Below are 18,597 nucleotides of genomic sequence, written 5' to 3'. Positions count from 1 at the left end.
AAAAAAAAAGAAAGAAATTGCAGTGCTGGCTACACAATTCTATGAATATATTAAAAGCCATGGAATTGTACACTATAAACTGGTGAATTTTATGGTCTGAATATCTCAATAAAGCTTTTATCAAAAACAAACAAACCAAAACCCCCAAATCTCGATCTCTAATCTTCTCTAAGATTTCAGATCACTGTAAATCAATTGCACCAGGCGTCTCAGACTTTGCATGTTGAAAACTTAAACTCACTGATTTCACACCTACTCCCCTTGTCATGGCAACACTATCATTCAGTTATTGAAACAGAACTTGGAATCATTCTACTCCCTGACTCTCCTTAAACTGATTACTATACAGGCTATCAAGTTTACTTCTTCAGCAGCTCCTGAATATGCCTCAGCTTTATTTTAGGCCCTTAGAATTTCCTGCCAAAATTTCTGCAAAAGTCTCCTAAATGATCTCACTGCCTCATCTTGCCTTTCTCCAAGAAACCCTCCACTGCTGCCAGAGTAAGTTTTTATAGAATACAAATATGACTTTATCAATTGCCTACTAAAAAATCCAAATTCCTTCAGAACCACCTAACACTCTCAGGACAGACGAATTTCTCTGGCTGCCTCCTCGTCCATAACCCTCTAGCCATATCCCAACTTTTAGCCATCTTTATACCCCACTACTCACCGTTGTGTACAGTCTTCTTTTAATCTGTGGTGCTCCTTCCCCTATTCTTCACTTGGTTAACTACTGTTTACCAGTCCCTAAACTGGAAAGACTTCTGGGACCCTCCCCTGATCCCTACCACTAGTGTTAGGTAGCTTCCTTTGTCCCTAAGCATTCACTTAGTATACTGTATTTGTATGTTTTCACTGTTCCTCATTAGACAACGAATTGCTTGAGGGCTTTCATCTCTATAGCCTTAGCATATGCTAAGTGCTCAAAATGAATGAATGAATGAGTAAATGGTAGAACGGGTGTTATCCATCATCTTTAAAATCACCTAAGAGCTAGTATTTAATAGCTCATCCTGGATTGCCATTAAATCATATACATGGAAATGCTAGGCTACCCCAAATGAATTATTATGTTTAAAAGCTATTCAACATTTACATATATGACTTAATGAGAATCTAGTGATATTTAAAACTTCAGAATAGGCAATACGTTATAGGGTGGAAGTGGGATTTGACTTACCTTGACCACATCAGCTTTATGTTTTTCTAAAACTTGAAGAGTTTGGGCAGTATTGGAATCGATCACTACCACAAGCGAGTGACATCCATAAGCAATTAAACCTTGCCAGCCCCTAACAAAACAGTGATATTAAAATTTAAGTACAAAACAAAGACTTAACTTCTCTCTTGCCAAGAGGCATGCTAAAATAAGTCACAAATCTAATATGTACTACCATTAATAAAATCATTATTGAAGCACAAAAGCCAGTTTTTCTTTTTTTTACCTTATCCCATTTAAATAAAATGTCTAGCTAAACTAAAAATGTTGACATTTGTTTTTCATGTGGATAAAAAAGGTTCTAGGAGACATGCATACACAGCCCTGGAGATGTACAAAGCAACCCCTGTCGTCTATTTGTCTTATTCAACTTCGAATCCTGAGCACTCACAAAAAAAGTGCCTGAGATCATGTTCCGCAGGCATCTGTGACTAGTCCTGGTCCTTCCAACCAGATAAAAAGACAAACACTGGACAGGAGGTGTCCTCCCTCTTGCCAACATTCCCAGCAGCCCCAGCTACAGCATTCCGCTTTATATCTAAGTACGAATGTTCAGAGTTCAGTGTTAGTTTACAGTGAAAAGGTCAAGGTGAGATGACAGGTGAGGGTACAGGCGCCTAGCACTGGGTCTGGCAGGTTGTGGAATGACTAAAGGTAAGAAACAGGGAGATGAAAGAGAGAGAAGGAAAAGACAAACCGGGAAAGAGACACTGGGCAGGGGAATTTGACGGTGGAGGCGGAGGAGCCTGGATGTGGGGGGAGAGGTAAAGACCGGCGAACGGGATGCGAAGGCAGGCTTGGGGAACGAGCAAAGAGAAACACATTTGGGAGAAACAGGGCTACTATATTTGCACAGGAAAGGTTCACACATGGGGCATTTACTCTTTTCATAGTAACAACAAAAACCCAGCATTTAAAAGAAAACCTCCAGCGCGAAGGCAGCACCCAGGCTCGGCGAGGCCAAATGAACCGGGGGGTGAAACCTCTTGTTCCCCTTCCCTACACACTCATGGCCGAGCCCGGTGTCCTCGAAGCCCGGCGCCCTCACCAGTCCACCGCCGCCTTGTTGTGAGCATTGAGGGCCCCGGTGAGGGTGCGCGCCGACACCTTGAAGTTCACAGTGAAGGGCAACATCGCCTCAGCCCAACGCGGCGGCCCTCGGCGCCCACCGGCAACCAGGAAGCGGCGGCCACTGCGCTGCCGTTACCAAAAGAGTCCGGGTGGCTCCGTGAGCGCCGCCGTTTGGTTCCGTCGGATGCAAGTTTCCACCACCTTGGATTCCGCCCTCTGCAGGTTCCGGGCTCAGCCGTTCAGCCTAGCTCAAGGTCTGGTCGCCCAGCTGGCGCTGCCAGTCGGAGGAGGGCAGGGCTGTGCTTTGGGGGCAGCGGTGCTGCTTTCCATTGGGTCTGTTTTCTTCACGTTGGGACTGCGTAGGCCTCTGTACCCTGCAGGAAATCGTGAAAAGCAAGAGCTGAAAGTCCCCGTTAGCCTTTCTGACTTTAATCTGTTAGCTCAGGACAACGACCAAATGCCAGGCACTGTTGTAGGCATGCAGGCGTGTAGCGAAGACTCCGCTCTCAAGAAGTTTATAGAACAAATATAGGAATAGGACTGGGTGAAATGGATAGAATGCATGAGATGAGTGGCTCTAATATAAACAATTTCTAAATGTGGGGATCACTCCACATCTGGTCTTGAAAATACTTGAAAAAATACATTACTTCTGAGGCCAGCTGCTTGTCGGGGGCAGCTTTCATTTTGCAGTTTCTCCTCTGTTTTCTCTCCTTCAAATCAGACTCCACCTCCCTCTCCTCTGTGCTCAGCCCATCATCTATACTGTCGGTCAATAAGAAGAGCGTGTAAAGCAACTAAATTATTTATTTGGGGTTTTACGGATCGTAATCCCTGGGGGCACAGAGTCTGCTGCAATAAAATGTATTTTCTGAGTTGCCAGGGAGCGGGAGCTCAGTCTTAAAAAGGCAAAAACCGCAAGGTTACATACTTGTTTGGAAAGAATTGAGATTGGTGCTGGAAGAGTTTACAGTGACCATCTGATATATGTTTAGCTCTTTAGCTAACAGGTGTTATATTATCTTTATTTCAGTTCAAAATAGAAGGATGCATTCCAGGAGGTGGTGGAGTTGGAATTGACAAAAGTCGGAAGTTCCTGGTGGTCCAAGGATCCAAACAGGAGGGGGGCGTAGGTGCTACTACTTCCGCCCGCATCCACATCCTCCCCACTCTGTTTAGAATGACTCTCTTAACAATCCTTACTTCATTTTGAATCTTTCACAATACCCTTTACTGTAACACTTGCCATGATTTCTTTCCAGCGGTAATTTTGGCAGATGTCTGTTTCTTCTCCAATGCGTTCAACAAAAGGGACAAAATAATGAGTAATTTTGTCATTTCAGGTTTTTGCGTCCACCTTCTCACTCTGAGAAAACAGCTTTCTCAAAGATCGTTTCCAATACCATCTTAGTTGTTGAAGCCAATGAACGTGCTTTGTCTCTTAGTTGTTCTCTGGCAACTGTTGCTGCTTCCCTTTCCTTTCCTGCCGCACATCCTTCCCTACTGATGCTTTTGGGGCAACCAAAGATGCCAACAACCACAGGTCTAAATTTATCACTCCCTTATTAAAAATCTTTGGTGCTTCCTGACAGAGATTGCTAATTGGCTCCCCAAATTCATTTTCCCTTTCTTTCATAGGGACAGAAGCACAATTTGTATATGGGCACACTGTCATTCCATGAAATGAACACATAGCCCACCTCCCGTTACAACCAGATCAAGCCATAAGACTAAATTCTGGCCAATGTGATGTAAGTGGACATATTGTATAGTGACCCCTGAGAAATCACTCTTCTGTGCTGTACTGTGTTATTTCAATATACATACCCCACATGATTGCTATCTGCGTATATGTCTGTCTAGCAGGGGAGACTAACATATTTTTAGGCAACTGCAATATAGGTGAAAAAATACGCCCTACTAGACTTAGAATTCCTTTCAGAATGGAACCAAATCCCAATCTTTCTTTGTCCCCAATGACAACCATTCTTCTTGGCATGCAGTTGGTCCTCAATAAGTGATTAATGGAGCAGGAGTTTTAAATGGCCGTAAGCATAAGGTCAGTCAGGGCTTGAGGTGACAAAAAGGAGTCAGTGATGGCGCTCACAGATGGAGAAGAGCAGCAAGTAACCCTCTTGGAGGAAGAGGGATTAATTAGTTTAAATCTGTAAGCTACCTTGGGGACATGAATGTTGAATATTCAGGGCAAGGATGGATGACCAGCTGGGATTGGGACAGGAATATGTCTCCCATGGTGCAAGAGTGTGAATTAAATATGTTAATGGATTTTTATGGCCTTCTTTGAAGCATCTGTCTTGGCCAGTGTGGAGACAGAATATTGAACGTGCTGGACTATTGATCTCTTTCATAGGACAGAACCCATGCTCCTCCTCCATGCCTGAAAAACTACTATTTCACCTCATGCCCATGCCAGAAGACATCAACTCCAAAGCATGGTAATGGGGGCCCAGAGCATCCATCCACTGCTATATTACTTGCATCCCTAAACTAGAACAACTTGTTTTTTTCTCTTTCTTTTAAAGTTGGTGGAGATAAGAGTACAGATGACCCTTGAACAACACGAATTTGGACTCGACTTATATGCAGATGTTTTTCAGTAAATACAGGACTGTAAATGTATTTTCTCTTCCTCATGGTTTTCTTAATAATATTTTCTTTTTTCTCTAACTCACTTTATTATAAGAATACAGTGTATAACACATAGAACATACAAAATATGTGTTAATCAACCGTTTATATTATCAGTAAGGCTTCCGGTCAACAGTGGGCTATTAGTAGGAAGTTTTTGGGGATCCAAAATTTATATGCAGACTTTCAACTGCATGGGGGGTTGGCACCCCAAAGCCCTCGTCGTTCAAGGGTCAGGTGTATAATGGTGATATTTCTTTTTTGAAAAAAAGATTTTATTTATTTATTTGAGAGAGAGAGTGAGAGAGAGAGAGAGAGAACATGAGTGGCAGCAGGGGGTGGGAGAGACAGAGGGAGAGGGATAAGCAGACTCCCCACTGAGTGGGGAGCCCAACGTGGGGCTAGATCCCAGGACCCTGGGATCATGATCTGAGCCACCCAGGTGCCCCAGTGGTGATATTTTTGATTGCTGTTCTGCTCAGGGATGAAGATAGAAATAATAGGTAACTGAACAAATCACTTACTTCATAAACTTTCCAAGGTCACATCAGAAAGAGCGCTGCTAAATAGATTTGGGCATGCACGGAGATGTTGGGGATGAAGATGATGAAGTCAATACCTTACTGCTGAGCACTCATAAAGTGTCTGGTGCTATGATCTACCCTTTACCTGTATCATCTCACTTAATCGACTGAAATTCACAAGACCATGATCATAAGTGTCCTATAGATGACAAAAATTAAGATTCATAGAGTTTTCTGAAGTTAGACAGCCAACAGAAGGCAGAGCCAGCATTGGAACTCGGGTGAGTCTGATTCCAAAACTCATGCTGCTAACTACTGGCAACACCATCCTGCCCTCCATGCCACAACCCACTCCACAGCCCAGTTGCAGTGAATTCCAGTTGCCTGGAAGCATGGGATTAAGCAACAACAACACAGATTTATAGAGATAGGATTCATAATCCCTACAATTCATCTACTGAACATGCACAATTTGGTGATGTTCACAGAGTTTTGCAACCATCACCTCAATCAGTTTCAGAGTGTTTTCTGGACTTCATAAAGAAACCTTGGCCCCATTAACAGTCACTTCCCATTTCCCCCCAACCTCCCTGGCTCCTTCCCCTAGGCAACCACTGATCTCCTGTCTCCATAAACATGTCTCTTCTAGACATTTCGTATAAATGGAATCATATCCCATGTGGCCCTTTATACCTGAATTCTTCCTTTTGGCATAATGTTTTCAAGATTTGTTCATGTTGAAGCATGCATCAGTACTGTATTCCTTTTCATTACTGAGTAACATTTCATAGTTTGGATATACCACCTTTTATTTATCCATTCACTCGTTGATGAACATTTGTGTTGTTTCTACTTTCCAGCTATTACAAACAATGCTGCTATGAACATTACTGTACACTTTTTTGTATGAACATGTCTTTTCATTTCTCTTGAGCGTACATTGAGGAGTGGAATCGCTGACTCATATGGTAACTCTATGTTTAACTTCTTGAGGAACTGCATGACTGTTTTCCAAAGAGGAAACGTTCTCATCAGCAGTATAAAAATTCCAATTTCTCCACATCCCAGCATTATTTATCTCTGTGTTTTTTTTTATTATAGTCATTCTAGTGGGTGTGAAGTGGTTTTGATTTGTATTTCCCTGATGGCTAATGATGCTCAGCATCTTTATATGTGCTCATTGGCCTTTTATATATCTTCTTTGGAGAAATGTCTATTCAGATCCTTTCCTCATTTTTAAGTTTGGTTGTCCTTTTACTACTGAGTTGTAAAAGTTCTTTATATACTCTAGATGCATAGTCTCTAATTAGACTTGAAAAATTTCTCCCATTCTGTAGGTAACAACATAGACTTTGAGTCACTTGGCTGAGCAAATATTGCCCACAAGTTTAAGGACTGCAGTCAAGATCATATTTCCCAAACTAAGAAAGATAGCAGTGACCTCGTTCTGGCCTAATTGTGGAAAGGGAAGGGAACATAATTCTGATGCTAAAACGTTGTGTATAAGAACAGGGTACCCTCCCAGGAATAATGAAATTGATCGAAGAGAAAAATCTATGGATCATGTATTATTTCCTTCATTTTATTTTCATATTTTACTACGTGTGCAGCTTTAATTTGTGGTTTTGTTTTCATTTATTTCACTTAAAGTGGCAGGATAATGAACAACTTCAGGCACACTGTTGGCAGTCCTGCTCAATTTCTGACCTTCACCTTGTCCAAATGTCTTCTAGCTCTTCTGTGTGCACTGTATGCAATACTCTACAGGTCTTTTTAATGCCCTTCTACTACTAATACCAAGTCTCATTTGTTGAGGATTTAATCATGTGTTAGGCAGTGAGATCAGGACTTTCCATGTTAGCTAAACTTTTTAATCCTTGCTCTGGATTTTCTTCTCCTGGCTCTCCTCTCCTGGGGGAGTCATGGATGGTTATCATCAGTAAAAGAAGGACATTTGTTGTGACCTTGGACAGATAGATTACTTGACTTCCATAAACCTCTTTTTTTTTTTTCCTTCTATTATTTAGAGGGAGGGGAGTAATTATCCTTGGATGATTAAGAGCATTACATTAGACAATATATTCTAAAAGCCTAACATAGCACTTAGATTCCTAAGCACCTTCTTATTCCTAAGCACCTTCTTATTATCTCTGTTGAGAGCTGGACAATAAATCTAGACCTCCTGTTTTCATGGGCAGCACTGGCCTGTCCAAACTATAACACCTTGAACATGAAGAAAGATCATACCTCTTTAAGGGGCAGCCTGCAAGAGAAGTAGTAATAAGGACTTGGGTAAAAGTGGAATTGAATTTTCTATCAGTCATCAGGATACCAAAACCACAGTAACCAGCTTTTAAAAAAAGGCTTGAGGGGTCACCAACAGTGAACACAACAGGCAGTGTTCGGAAATCACGGTTTTGGACAGAGCATGCTAAAGTGGGCCAGGAGGGGCCTACCTTCTACAAGGTGAAGCTGTCCTCACATAGCCAAAGAAAGACTTGGGCTGCTAGAGCTGTCAAGCAAGCCCCAACCTGTGCTCTGCTAGGAGCCATGCACAGGGACGGCTGTCCTGAGAACCATATCCTACACTATAGCAGATGCGGCTCGGGGCTCGCTTCCGGTGGTCACAGGGATTGGCTTTTAAAGGAGGGGCGCTGCAGCCTGAGTGTCTTTCAGGATGATGTTACCTCGTGTCTCTTCGAGGCCTGGATCCTTTGAACCTCCCTTCTCAGGCTACGTCCTCACTCAAAACCTCTGTGGCATCAATACATGTCAAGACATTTACTGCATTTGTTATTTTCCTTAATACATTCGTATTTTAAATTGATCAGTCCTCTATTATTTAAAGAAAAGCTCTTGAATTCTAAACCAAACCTGTTTTGTTAGTGGTAGGTATCCCCAATTCCATGTTCTCAATGAAGGAACAAGTTAAGTGACTTACCCAAGATCCCGCTTCTAGCTGGTGGCGTAGGCAAAACTCTACCAGGTTTTCTCACTCCAAAGCTAGGGCTCTGTCCAGGATACGGAGCTGCTCCACGTGAGAAATAGGAATAGTTGTGAAATTCCCCTAGGGGATGAGATGGGGACCGGGAGTGCACACTTAAGCACAGTCAAAACATTTTAAAGGAAAGGCACCCAGTTACGTGGGCAAAGTCAGAAAGGGAGTGGATGACGGCCCACACGGGAGGGAGTACTGGACTGACAGCCTCGACTTGGCATCTGTTCATCTTTCCTTGAATTTTTTCCTTAAACACCTTCTGCCCACCCCTTACTTCCTTGCGAATGATCATCAGCCTGATTTATCATTTGGCTACTGTCATTACTGATCGCCTTTCAGGTCTACATACTACAAAGTACTTATGACAGTACAATGGATTAGTTGCTATACTTTGTGACATGGTAATAGAGGTTTATTAGACTAAAGGATGTTTTCGGAGAAAAACGGTCATGGTAAAATGCATTTCTCCCAAGTAGGTTGTGTGAGGGATGTGCTTCTCTTATACCCTTAGCACAGGAGGAGCAGTGGGGTATTGCTTGAAATGGGGAGGGCTTTGCCATTAGACAGACACAAGATCTGTGACTTTGGGTGATTTTAGGGGATAAAAATACCACATGTAAGATTCTCCAAGGTAACGGCTGTCCTGGCTACTAAGGATGAGGACCCAGGTCACCCTTTGCCTCCCAGGAGCTCATTCTGGCCCTTTACCTATTTCCAGCTGGTCTACAAAATTGACCTGCCAGCATATCCCATTCCTGGGGCCACTTAGGTTCTGTGAGCGCACGCTTATCCAGTTATTGGCTGTTTTTAAAGGAAGAATAAACTGGAGGACTTTCTTATTTGATTTTTCCATCAGAATTTTATTAGTCCAAGTAAACAGAGCTTTAACAATGTGTTCACAGAATAGCTTTTCATAAATTAGATTAACCTAACAAGATTGTATCTGGTACATGATCATGATTTCTGGGGGGAAAAATGATTCTATTGATTTCTTGCTCTTAATGAGCTTGAACTTTGGTGGAAATAGATTGTGAGCTGCTCTAACAGGTTTACGGACTCTATAATGCTGTCTGGTCTTTCACAGGATCCACTAATTGTTGCAATTAAAAATAAGTGCCAGTTTGTCTCTGTTAACTTTGAATCTCTGAGTGTTATACTTGTGTTTCTGCCCAGGGTAGATGACTGACTGACTTGTAATTCAGATTTGCCCTGTAATGAGGCTTGAGTGTGGATGGACTGAATCAGGAGACTCAGATGCCAGCCTAAAACCAAGGGGGTTCCCACCACCCTGACCTATACTGAAAGTGTTTATTCAGAACCATCTTGTTTCACTTTTTTGAAATATGAAAAACAATATAATTTTTAGAAATGTATCTGTAATCTTCACTTGCTAGTGTATCTATTATCATATTTACACATTTTCTCCCAGTTGTTCAAACAAAGATGTATTTTACATAGTTGCCTAATACACCTACATCTTGTCACTTTTTCTTTGAACATTGTATCAAAATTATATTTATAATATTTATGTAGTCATCATAATTATCATTTGAATGACTCCACAATATTTGGTAGAGTGGACTTATTTAGTTATTCCACTATTGCCTGATATTTAAGTTATTTCCATTTTTTATTTTTATTTTTATTTTTTTAAAAGATTTTATTTATTTATTGGAGAGAGAGAATGAGATAGAGAGAGAGAGAGAGAGAGCATGAGAGGGGGGAGGGTCCGAGGGAGAAGCAGGCTCACTGCTGAGCAGGGAGCCCGATGTGGGACTCGATCCCGGGACTCCAGGATCATGACCTGAGCCGAAGGCAGTCACCCAACCAACTGAGCCACCCAGGCGCCCCAAGTTATTTCCATTTTTTTAAAATAATGAAAATAAAGCTGCAGTAAATATCTTTACACCTATAGTTGGTTTTCATTCTATTAAGTTATTTCCCTAAAATAATTCATAGGAGCCAGTATAACTATCTCTGTTTTACTAAAAATTTCTAAATCACAAAATAAATAAATGTAGAAATGCTTAATGTAGAAAATGTGGGAGTTTTAGAAAAGCATAAATACAAAAAGTCAATTATATGATCACTGGTCAGATTGGCTTCTTTGAAATGACTGTGTCTTCCTTTTAAAATGCATACGTTTTATTTTTTGCAGAATTGAGGTCATGCTATAAGCACTATTTTTACTCTCCTCTTTCCCACGCAATAATCACATGTAATCATTTGTAAATATATTCCACTTGGTAACCAGATACCGCCATTTGCAAGTATTTTCCTAATTTAATCTGCCCTTTATTTTGTGAAATTTTTTGAAATACAGGAATTTCATGTTTTTTAATGGAAAAAAAAAAGTCATTGTTTTTACCCCACTGCCGTTTGACAACACGGTGTTCTGCATCAGTCACAGTGTATCTGGCTCTAGGCCAGGTGTCAGTCACAGAAGCTAATGAAAAGGAAGCATTTTTGAAGTCGCCAGGTGGCAGGTGGAGGAGGTGCCATCCCTCCTCCCCTCTTACGCTGCTCCTCTCACTGGCCTGCTCAAGTTCCCACGGGGGCATTGATGTAGCAGCTGTATCCCAGAATCTTCATTTACTGTCTACATGGACCCTGCGGAGCCTGGGCTTCACAGCCTCACCTTGCCTGCGAGTCATCTCGCCCCACACCTGGGAGGCTGGTTCAGGTGACCAGAGACTGCCACCAGACCCACGCATCTGCCTCAGGATACACCTAGCTGTGTGGCCGCCAAGCCAGCTGATTAATGACAAGTGGGCTCCTACCTCTGAAGGATGCTCTCTTGAGGGTGAAGTTAATGCCCAGGGGTTTCCAGCCAAATTAACTAGGAAAGTCAGACCTGACTTTGCTATGTGTCAAGTTCCTCACATCTGTCTTATTTGCATGAAGGGTTTCAACAGAAAGTGGAGAAGGAAAATGGCCATTAATCTTCTCGTGGGCAGAATGTGGTGGTTATAAAAGTCAATTCTCCGTTGGATCAGGCTTCAGTTTCACTTATTTTAAAAAGGAGAGCCACTAGGATTCTTGCATAATTGTAGAAAGGGGCATTCTATAAAACTTGATGAGCCAAATACTGCTATTTATTGAGAAGCAGTATATTAAATGGAAATTCATGCTTCTGATTATATATATGTGATATATATGTATGTATAAAATCACAAATATAAAAAATATATAAAATGTTTTAGTTCTTACCATAACTTGCCATTGGGCAAATGGCAGCACTATTAAAATGTTCTTGTTTTAAGTCCTGCCTTTCCTAGCGGAGCCCTCTCTGGAGGCCCTGGAAGTGGGGGATGTGAGTGACTGCTGAGAACCCAAACAGAAAGGGTAAATAGAGTGGCCATTATGGAAGACATTTATGGTGTCTATGATTGAGGAATCCACTGCCTCTCTGCTTTATTTAGCCCATAAGAACAGTCTTTACATGGTAATATGTTCATGTCGGCGTTATATTGGTATTGCAGAATTTGAATTAGGGCTCATTAATCTACAACAGGCGATAATAGGTGCTTTCATATGTACTTTAATGATTCGAGGAAGCGATAATAACACAACATCAATTTTTAAACTGGGGAAGTTCTTCATCCCTGAACAGTACCTCTTCTTCTAAAACAGTGTTTCAGGTACAGTAAAAATTTCCTTTATGCTCTGAAAACTGCATTCGCAATGCCCTCCTGGATCAAATGCATCCCCCTGGGCACGGTGTCCTCCCCTGACTACTGCCCTTCTCTTCCCACCCTATCTCATCCATCCTCATTCAATGTCACACCTCTTAGAATTGGTGTTGTGGGTCCAGCTGGAGGCCATCCACCCGTCCACGACTGCTGGAGAGACAGCAGTGAGGCCGGCTTAGTGGACCTCACTGTCAACCAGGATAATGCCTCTTTTCTCCCACTGCTGGGCCTTCGCTTAGGCTCTTTCTTCTCTCTGGGACACCCTGTTGTCTTTCTTTGACTAGCTCTTCCTCCTCCCTTAAAAATCAGATCTGGTATCTTCTCTGGGAGGTCTTTCTAAAGTGTCCAGATTCAAACCTTAATGCTACTATTTTTTTTTAATGCCACTATTTTTATGCTGTCATTTTTTTTTTATTGTAAAAAATGTGTCTATAGCTAGACAGCAAAAAACAGCAAGTATCTACCATGGCCTGTTCCTCTGGGTGCCCATGCACACTTCTTCCTCTATTTACACTTATAAATAATGTCTCCTGTCAAGCAGGTCCACTACCTCTTATAGTTCAAAATGCAACAGGGCACGCTCCGAAGAAGGGTTCATCCAAATCCCACCAGTTGCTGGACTGAATCATATGAAATTGCCATTCTTGATCAAAAAATGGTTGAATATGATCATTTTCATGTGGTTCAAACTGACATTATGCTCAGCTACCATTTCTCCAAACTAGCAGAGCCCTGGGTTGTAGATGGGACAATGGCCCCTAAGACCGGTATCTCCCAAGGACACTTCTCTCATCAAGAAGAAGTTCCTTGAACAGGAGTGACGCTGTATGGGCTACCATGATACATCTGGTAAGTCATGGAGGTTGGTTCCAGCAGAAGCCTGGTGAGCAGGAAAAGCAAATCCAGATTCAGAAAGAGGCCTATCCCAGTGAGGGAGAAGCTCTGCTCTTCCATGATGGAGTGAGTCTGGTGTAGTTAATCTACCGCCAGCTTATTTAACCCTCCTGGGTTTTTAGATTTGGTTGCTGCAACAGCAGTGTTAGGATCACCTCCAGGAAGTTCACGTTGTTGAGCCCATCAGAGCCTCTGCTTCATGAGCAGGCTCTGGGCTGACTGAGGAAGGAAGTGAGCTGACGTCTTTAGGGCATTTTCCCCACTATCTCCTCCTACCACCAAGAGCCTCTATCACAGAGGGTAACTTTTGATAACTCTCACGAGGTACAAATACTCTCATATTCTGAGTCCAATCATAGAGGCCTACCCATATATCTCCCCAATCCTCCTGTGACACCATCTCAATATTCATTAACTGAGTGAAGGAACTACGTTTTCTCCCATTTACTAGTAAGACAGCCTTCGACTCAGAGCAATAGGAGCCCCAGGTAACACCAGAACTGAACTTGTATTAACCATCACATGCTATGGCCTCCTTCCCTCATTTGTCTGCCTAATTCTACCAGTCCTCCCACACTTACCTGAAGAGACATTGCTCCAGGAACCCTCTGTGGATGTTTGTTGCTGATTGGGTTTTCCTAAAGCAGATGCTGAGACGGAGGTTGACCTACCAGAGATTTACCAGAGATCAACAGCTGTGTCAAGGGGCAAGCAGAAGAGGGATGAGGCAGAGAGAGAAGTTGAATTGTGCTGGAGACCCAACAGTGACCTCAGCTCTAGGCCCAGAGGTTGCCCAGCATCTCAGACCCCTGCCAGGGCTGGACACAGATGTTTAAGAAGTAGCTGGACTCCAAGAAAAGACAGTTTCTTCCCAGAGGGATGAGAGCTGGGTGTCCCCAGGTACAGAGGTTCCTTAAAACAAAACACAAAAGCAAATTGCAGAGTCTGGGGCTTAGGAAGAAGAGGAAACATGCAGAGTTTTTACTGAACTGCAGTCACAGGTGGGGCCCTATGCTAGGGTTTTGTTTTTTTTTTTTAAGATTTTTGTTTATTTATTTGAGAGAAAAAACACGAGCAGGGTGGGGAGGAGCAGAGGGAGAAGGAGAAGCCAACTCCTCACTGAGCAGGAAACCCAATGCGGGGCTCAATCCCAGGACCCTGAGATCATGACCTGAGCTGAAGGCAGATGCTTAACCGACTGAGCCACCCAGGCACCCCTGTGCAAGGGTTTTATAAGCATGATCCCTAGTTCTGGAAGAAAGCCTTCCTTCCCAAAGAAATGCCTATGATCTCTACCCTAAAACCTCAGCCAAAATCTGCAAGCAGCACACACACAAATTTGTTCAAATATTTATCATTCAATTATTTCTTGACCAATCTTCACACAACCCAGAACAACTTGGAATATGAGACACTCGACAGAGGTGAGGTAGAGGGTGTCTGCCAAGTTTGCTCTTGGTTCAAGTCCTCCAAGCATGATGTAGCACACTCTGAGTCTAAACTAGAATTGTTTCTCCCAGTCTGGTTTGGGGAGCCTGTTGATTTCATGATGCTCATTTGAAATACACAGTAAGCACAGCCCACAAAATCCAAGTCAGCTGTCAGAAGATTTGACACGATCGAACCCCCTCTCTACCTGCATTTACATCAACTCTCAGTCCCTCAGAGATAACTTCTGAGTATCTTTTAGGTAAAGACTGTGTCTAGTAAGTCACTCTGGCCCCTTGTAATGCTGATCAACAAGGCCTGGGCATATGGCATATCCAAACATTTCCACTGTTAGGTAGGAGAAGGAACGGAAAGGGGGTGGAGAAGGGGAGAGGGAGAGAGAATATAAAATGTGTAAGGTTTAATGCAATCTGCTTTATACTTGGCTGTGGGCAGGATTATGGGGGACTGGTTAAGAATGTGGGTTTTCGAGCCTGGGAGACGTAGGCTTAAGCACTCTGCTCTACCAAATCACATCACCTTTTTGAAGCTCAATTTATTAATTTGTAATATGAGAAAAATACCTACTTAAACAGTGTTGTTGTAGGGGTTGGATGTGTTTCTTACAGTGCCTGGCACACAGTGAGCCTTAAGAAAGTGAAAATTAGCCCCTCTGATCATCAGAACATAAACAGTGTTTTCTGTGGGCAGGAAAAGCCACGCAGACGATGCTTCTTCGTGAGGCCATCCTGGACAGCAGAAGTGACTAGGGATCCCTTCCAGGTGATCACTGCTTTTTATCAGCGCCATCCACCCTTCCCCTGCCTTCATTCCTCAGCCTCCTGAACAGAGCTTGCTGAGACACTGGATCTATGAACTGAGCCTCTTCTTGACAACACCCAATCCAGAACTAGTCCCTGCTTCCTTGAGCACTCCTTAGAACGGTCCAGAACAAACATATCCTGCAAGAGGTCCCTTGCAACTTCCTCCTACCAAAACTCTCCATGGTTCCTCTGGAAAATGTTCCCCTTGATGCAGGTAGGGGAACCTATTTTGAGTTCCTGGTGTGCTCTTATCCACAGAGTTTGACAACATAAAAGACACACTTGTTATGAAGTTCTCCTCCTCAGAGGGGCCTCCCAGCACCCAGAAGATGAGCGCTTCATGTTCCTCTCCCTTACCTGCCACTTTTCCTCCATGGTTCTTACCACTATTGACACCATAGTACATGTTTATCTTTTTATTGTTCATCTCTTTATTGAGTGCCTTTCCCACCCAGTTGTAAGGGAATCTGTCTCTTATTTTCTTCAAGGACCAGATCAATGATAGGCACAATATATAGGTCCTCAGTACATTTTGTGGAATGATGAATGAATGAATAAAATTGTAAGTTCCTTAAGAAGAGAAAACTGCCATATGCATTTTTGTATCTTCAGTCTTCAGTGGGCATCTATGATTTGTTGAATTCATTATAGGAGTACCTTCATAAACATATATTTCTTTTTTTTAAGATTTTATTTATTTACTAGAGAGAGAGAGAGAGCACAAGTGAGAGAGTGGGGGGAGGGGCAGAGAGGGAGGTAGAGACAAGCAGACTCTGTGCTGAGTGTGGAGCCCAACTCGGGGCATGATCTCATGACCCTGAGACCTTGAGATCATGACCTGAGCCAAAACCAAGAGTTGGATGTTTAACTGATTGAGCCATCCAGGCACCCCAATATAAACACATTTCTTAATTGTCTGTGCTTCAGTTTTCTCATCTGTAAAATGGGGGTCAGCTTCGTCATAAGATTGTTGTGAAGACCGAATGAGTTAATATATGCTTAGAACATCTGGCACATGGAAAGCTCTATAAAAGTGTTAGCTGTTGTAATTACTTTGGCCATATGTGTTGTGCATATTAATTATAATATTGTTTCGATATTATTAAAATGACATGTTAATTTATGTTACTCTTGTGGGTTGTACCTAAAATTGATTTATTTTCTGCCTTATGCTTTTTGACACATAGATACAAAGCACACAGCTACAGACAGCCTGGTGTGGGGCCCGGAGTCAGGAGGACCTGCACTGTTCCCAGTACCCCTCACCCTCATAGCCTAGCATGGGATCCCCTCTGCTCGGTCCTTGTTAATGAGGACAATTCCACAAAGGATGCTATCGAGTAACCAGCATCCTCTTCAGATTTTCTTTTCTAGTTCATTCCTTCTGGGGATAAAAGAGTCAAGCTAGTGTGTCAAGACCTCTGAGGCCCAGATGATGAGCAGGGATAACACCACAGCCTGAGGTTAGCATGACAGGCTATTGCTAGAAGGGCTCAGTGTGAGGGGTAGTGCTATGGTCTGTTTGTGTGTGTGTCCCCCTCATTCATATGTTGAAAACCTAACCTCCGATGTGATGGTATTAGTAGGTGGGTCCTTTGGGAGGTGATTTGGTCATGAGGGTGGAGCCTTCATCAGTGAGAAGGTGCCTTTATAAAAAAGACCTCAGATCGCTAGTCACCCCTTCTACCATGTTGAAAACACACAGCAAGAGGTCTACAACTCAGAAGGCCCTCACCTCACCAAGATGGTACACTGACCTCAGAGCTCCCACATCCAGAACTAAAGGAATACATTCTGTTGTTTATAGGCCACCTGGTCTCTGGCATTTTGTTATAGCTGTGCGAACAGGCAGGAAGAACAAAGGGGGAGGGGCAGTTCCACATGGAGAGTGTGAGCATAGGCTTCCTCATACTGACTAGCTGCTTGACCTTGGGTCTGTCTGCACCTCTGTTTCCTCATCCGTAAAACTAAAATCATGGTAGTGCCCAAATAATAGAGCTATTATGAGGATTAGAGAGGATAGTGTATGTAAAGTGTTTAGGATGGTGTCTGGCACGTTGTAAGCTTTCAGTAAGTATTGTTTTCCCACTGCTCAAAGACCTTGGAGCCTGGCTTAGGAAACAAGACACAAACTTCAGCGAGCTTCAAAAAGTGATTGGAAAAAAAAAAAAACAACACAAAATCAACGTACATGAATCCCAAGCAATGGACTGGAATTATACTCATCAAATTCATAGTAGTCCTTGGTCTGGGAAGAAGGGATGGGAAAGGAAGCCTCCATGTTATCCATCATCATTTATTTTTTTGATAAAGGAAAAGATTTGAACTAATATTTAGGAAAGTTCTAGGAGCTGGCATCTGAATGCTTGTTGTATTATTCTCTGTATTTTCTGATACCTGTATAAGAATATCTTTAGAAATAATTAGAAAGAGAAAGGACAAGCTTCCCTTGGTGTCTTCTATGGGCACGATTCCATTCATCAGGGCTCTACCCTCATGACCTAATCACCTCCCGAAGGTCCCACCTCCTAACATCACTGGGGGTTAGGATTTCAACATGTGAATTTTGGGGGGGACGCAAACATTCCATCCATAACAGGCACAGAGGTAGCACTTGAGGAATTTAACAAGAAAGGGTATTTGTATTGAAACTGCAACCTAGAAAGGAAAGTAGTTTATTCAAACTTTTAGCTGATTAACATAGCTAAATGTATGACTGCCTAGCCACATACTTGTCCTGTGTCTTTTCTAAGAGTGCTCAGATTTGACTCAGCTATCTACCCTGTCCCAAATAATCTACATAATGCAAGAGAAGCTGACTTTACCACCTGTGGCTCTAGGCATGTGCCTGATTGGTCCAAGTGAAGACCCTTCGTTTTTACCAGGAGGTAGTTTGGAATGGGCATGTGATATGCTTCTGGTTAATACGCTAAGTTTCTTGCTGGAAGTTTCCAATAACATTCTTCCCTGCTCCTCTGAAAGGCTTCCAGAAGCAGCTCTCCCTTTGTCCTGTTGGCTATGAACAAGAGAACACACAGCCCGCTTGCAGCCAGAAGCCACCCTACGATGAGAAGGAAAACCAGCTTTAGGATGCAGTTGACATTGAACCGCAGAACAGAATCACAGAGACAGCCTGGGTCTCAATTACATCGTGAGCCTGGTTACATCACCCCACCCAAAGGGCACCTGTCTTTGGACTTCCTCTTACATAAATGATGGATTTCTAGTTCAATCCAGTTTGAGCTGATTTTCTGTTACTGCAACCTAAAGCACTCAGGTTAACATGTTTTGACAT

General features: G+C 42.7%; 1 protein-coding gene across 1 annotated transcript in view; it reads right to left on the bottom strand.

Moving 5' to 3' along the window:
* WDR11 (WD repeat domain 11) overlaps positions 1–2,413 on the bottom strand; it is a 56,612-nt gene extending 54,199 nt beyond the window's left edge. Inside the window, exons 1-2 of the mRNA XM_027596166.2 lie at positions 2,271–2,413; positions 1,184–1,295 (exon numbers count right to left, since the gene is read on the bottom strand). Of these exons, the coding sequence (XP_027451967.2) occupies positions 1,184–1,295; positions 2,271–2,356 (198 nt within the window). The 5' untranslated portion in view covers positions 2,357–2,413. The remainder of the gene's footprint in view (positions 1–1,183; positions 1,296–2,270) is intronic.
* Between the last annotated feature and the right edge of the window lie 16,184 nt (positions 2,414–18,597).

This window comes from Zalophus californianus, chromosome 15 (assembly GCF_009762305.2).
Source record: "Zalophus californianus isolate mZalCal1 chromosome 15, mZalCal1.pri.v2, whole genome shotgun sequence".
Taxonomy (NCBI): Eukaryota; Metazoa; Chordata; class Mammalia; order Carnivora; family Otariidae; genus Zalophus; species Zalophus californianus.
This window is presented reverse-complemented; position numbering and strand designations above follow the sequence as displayed.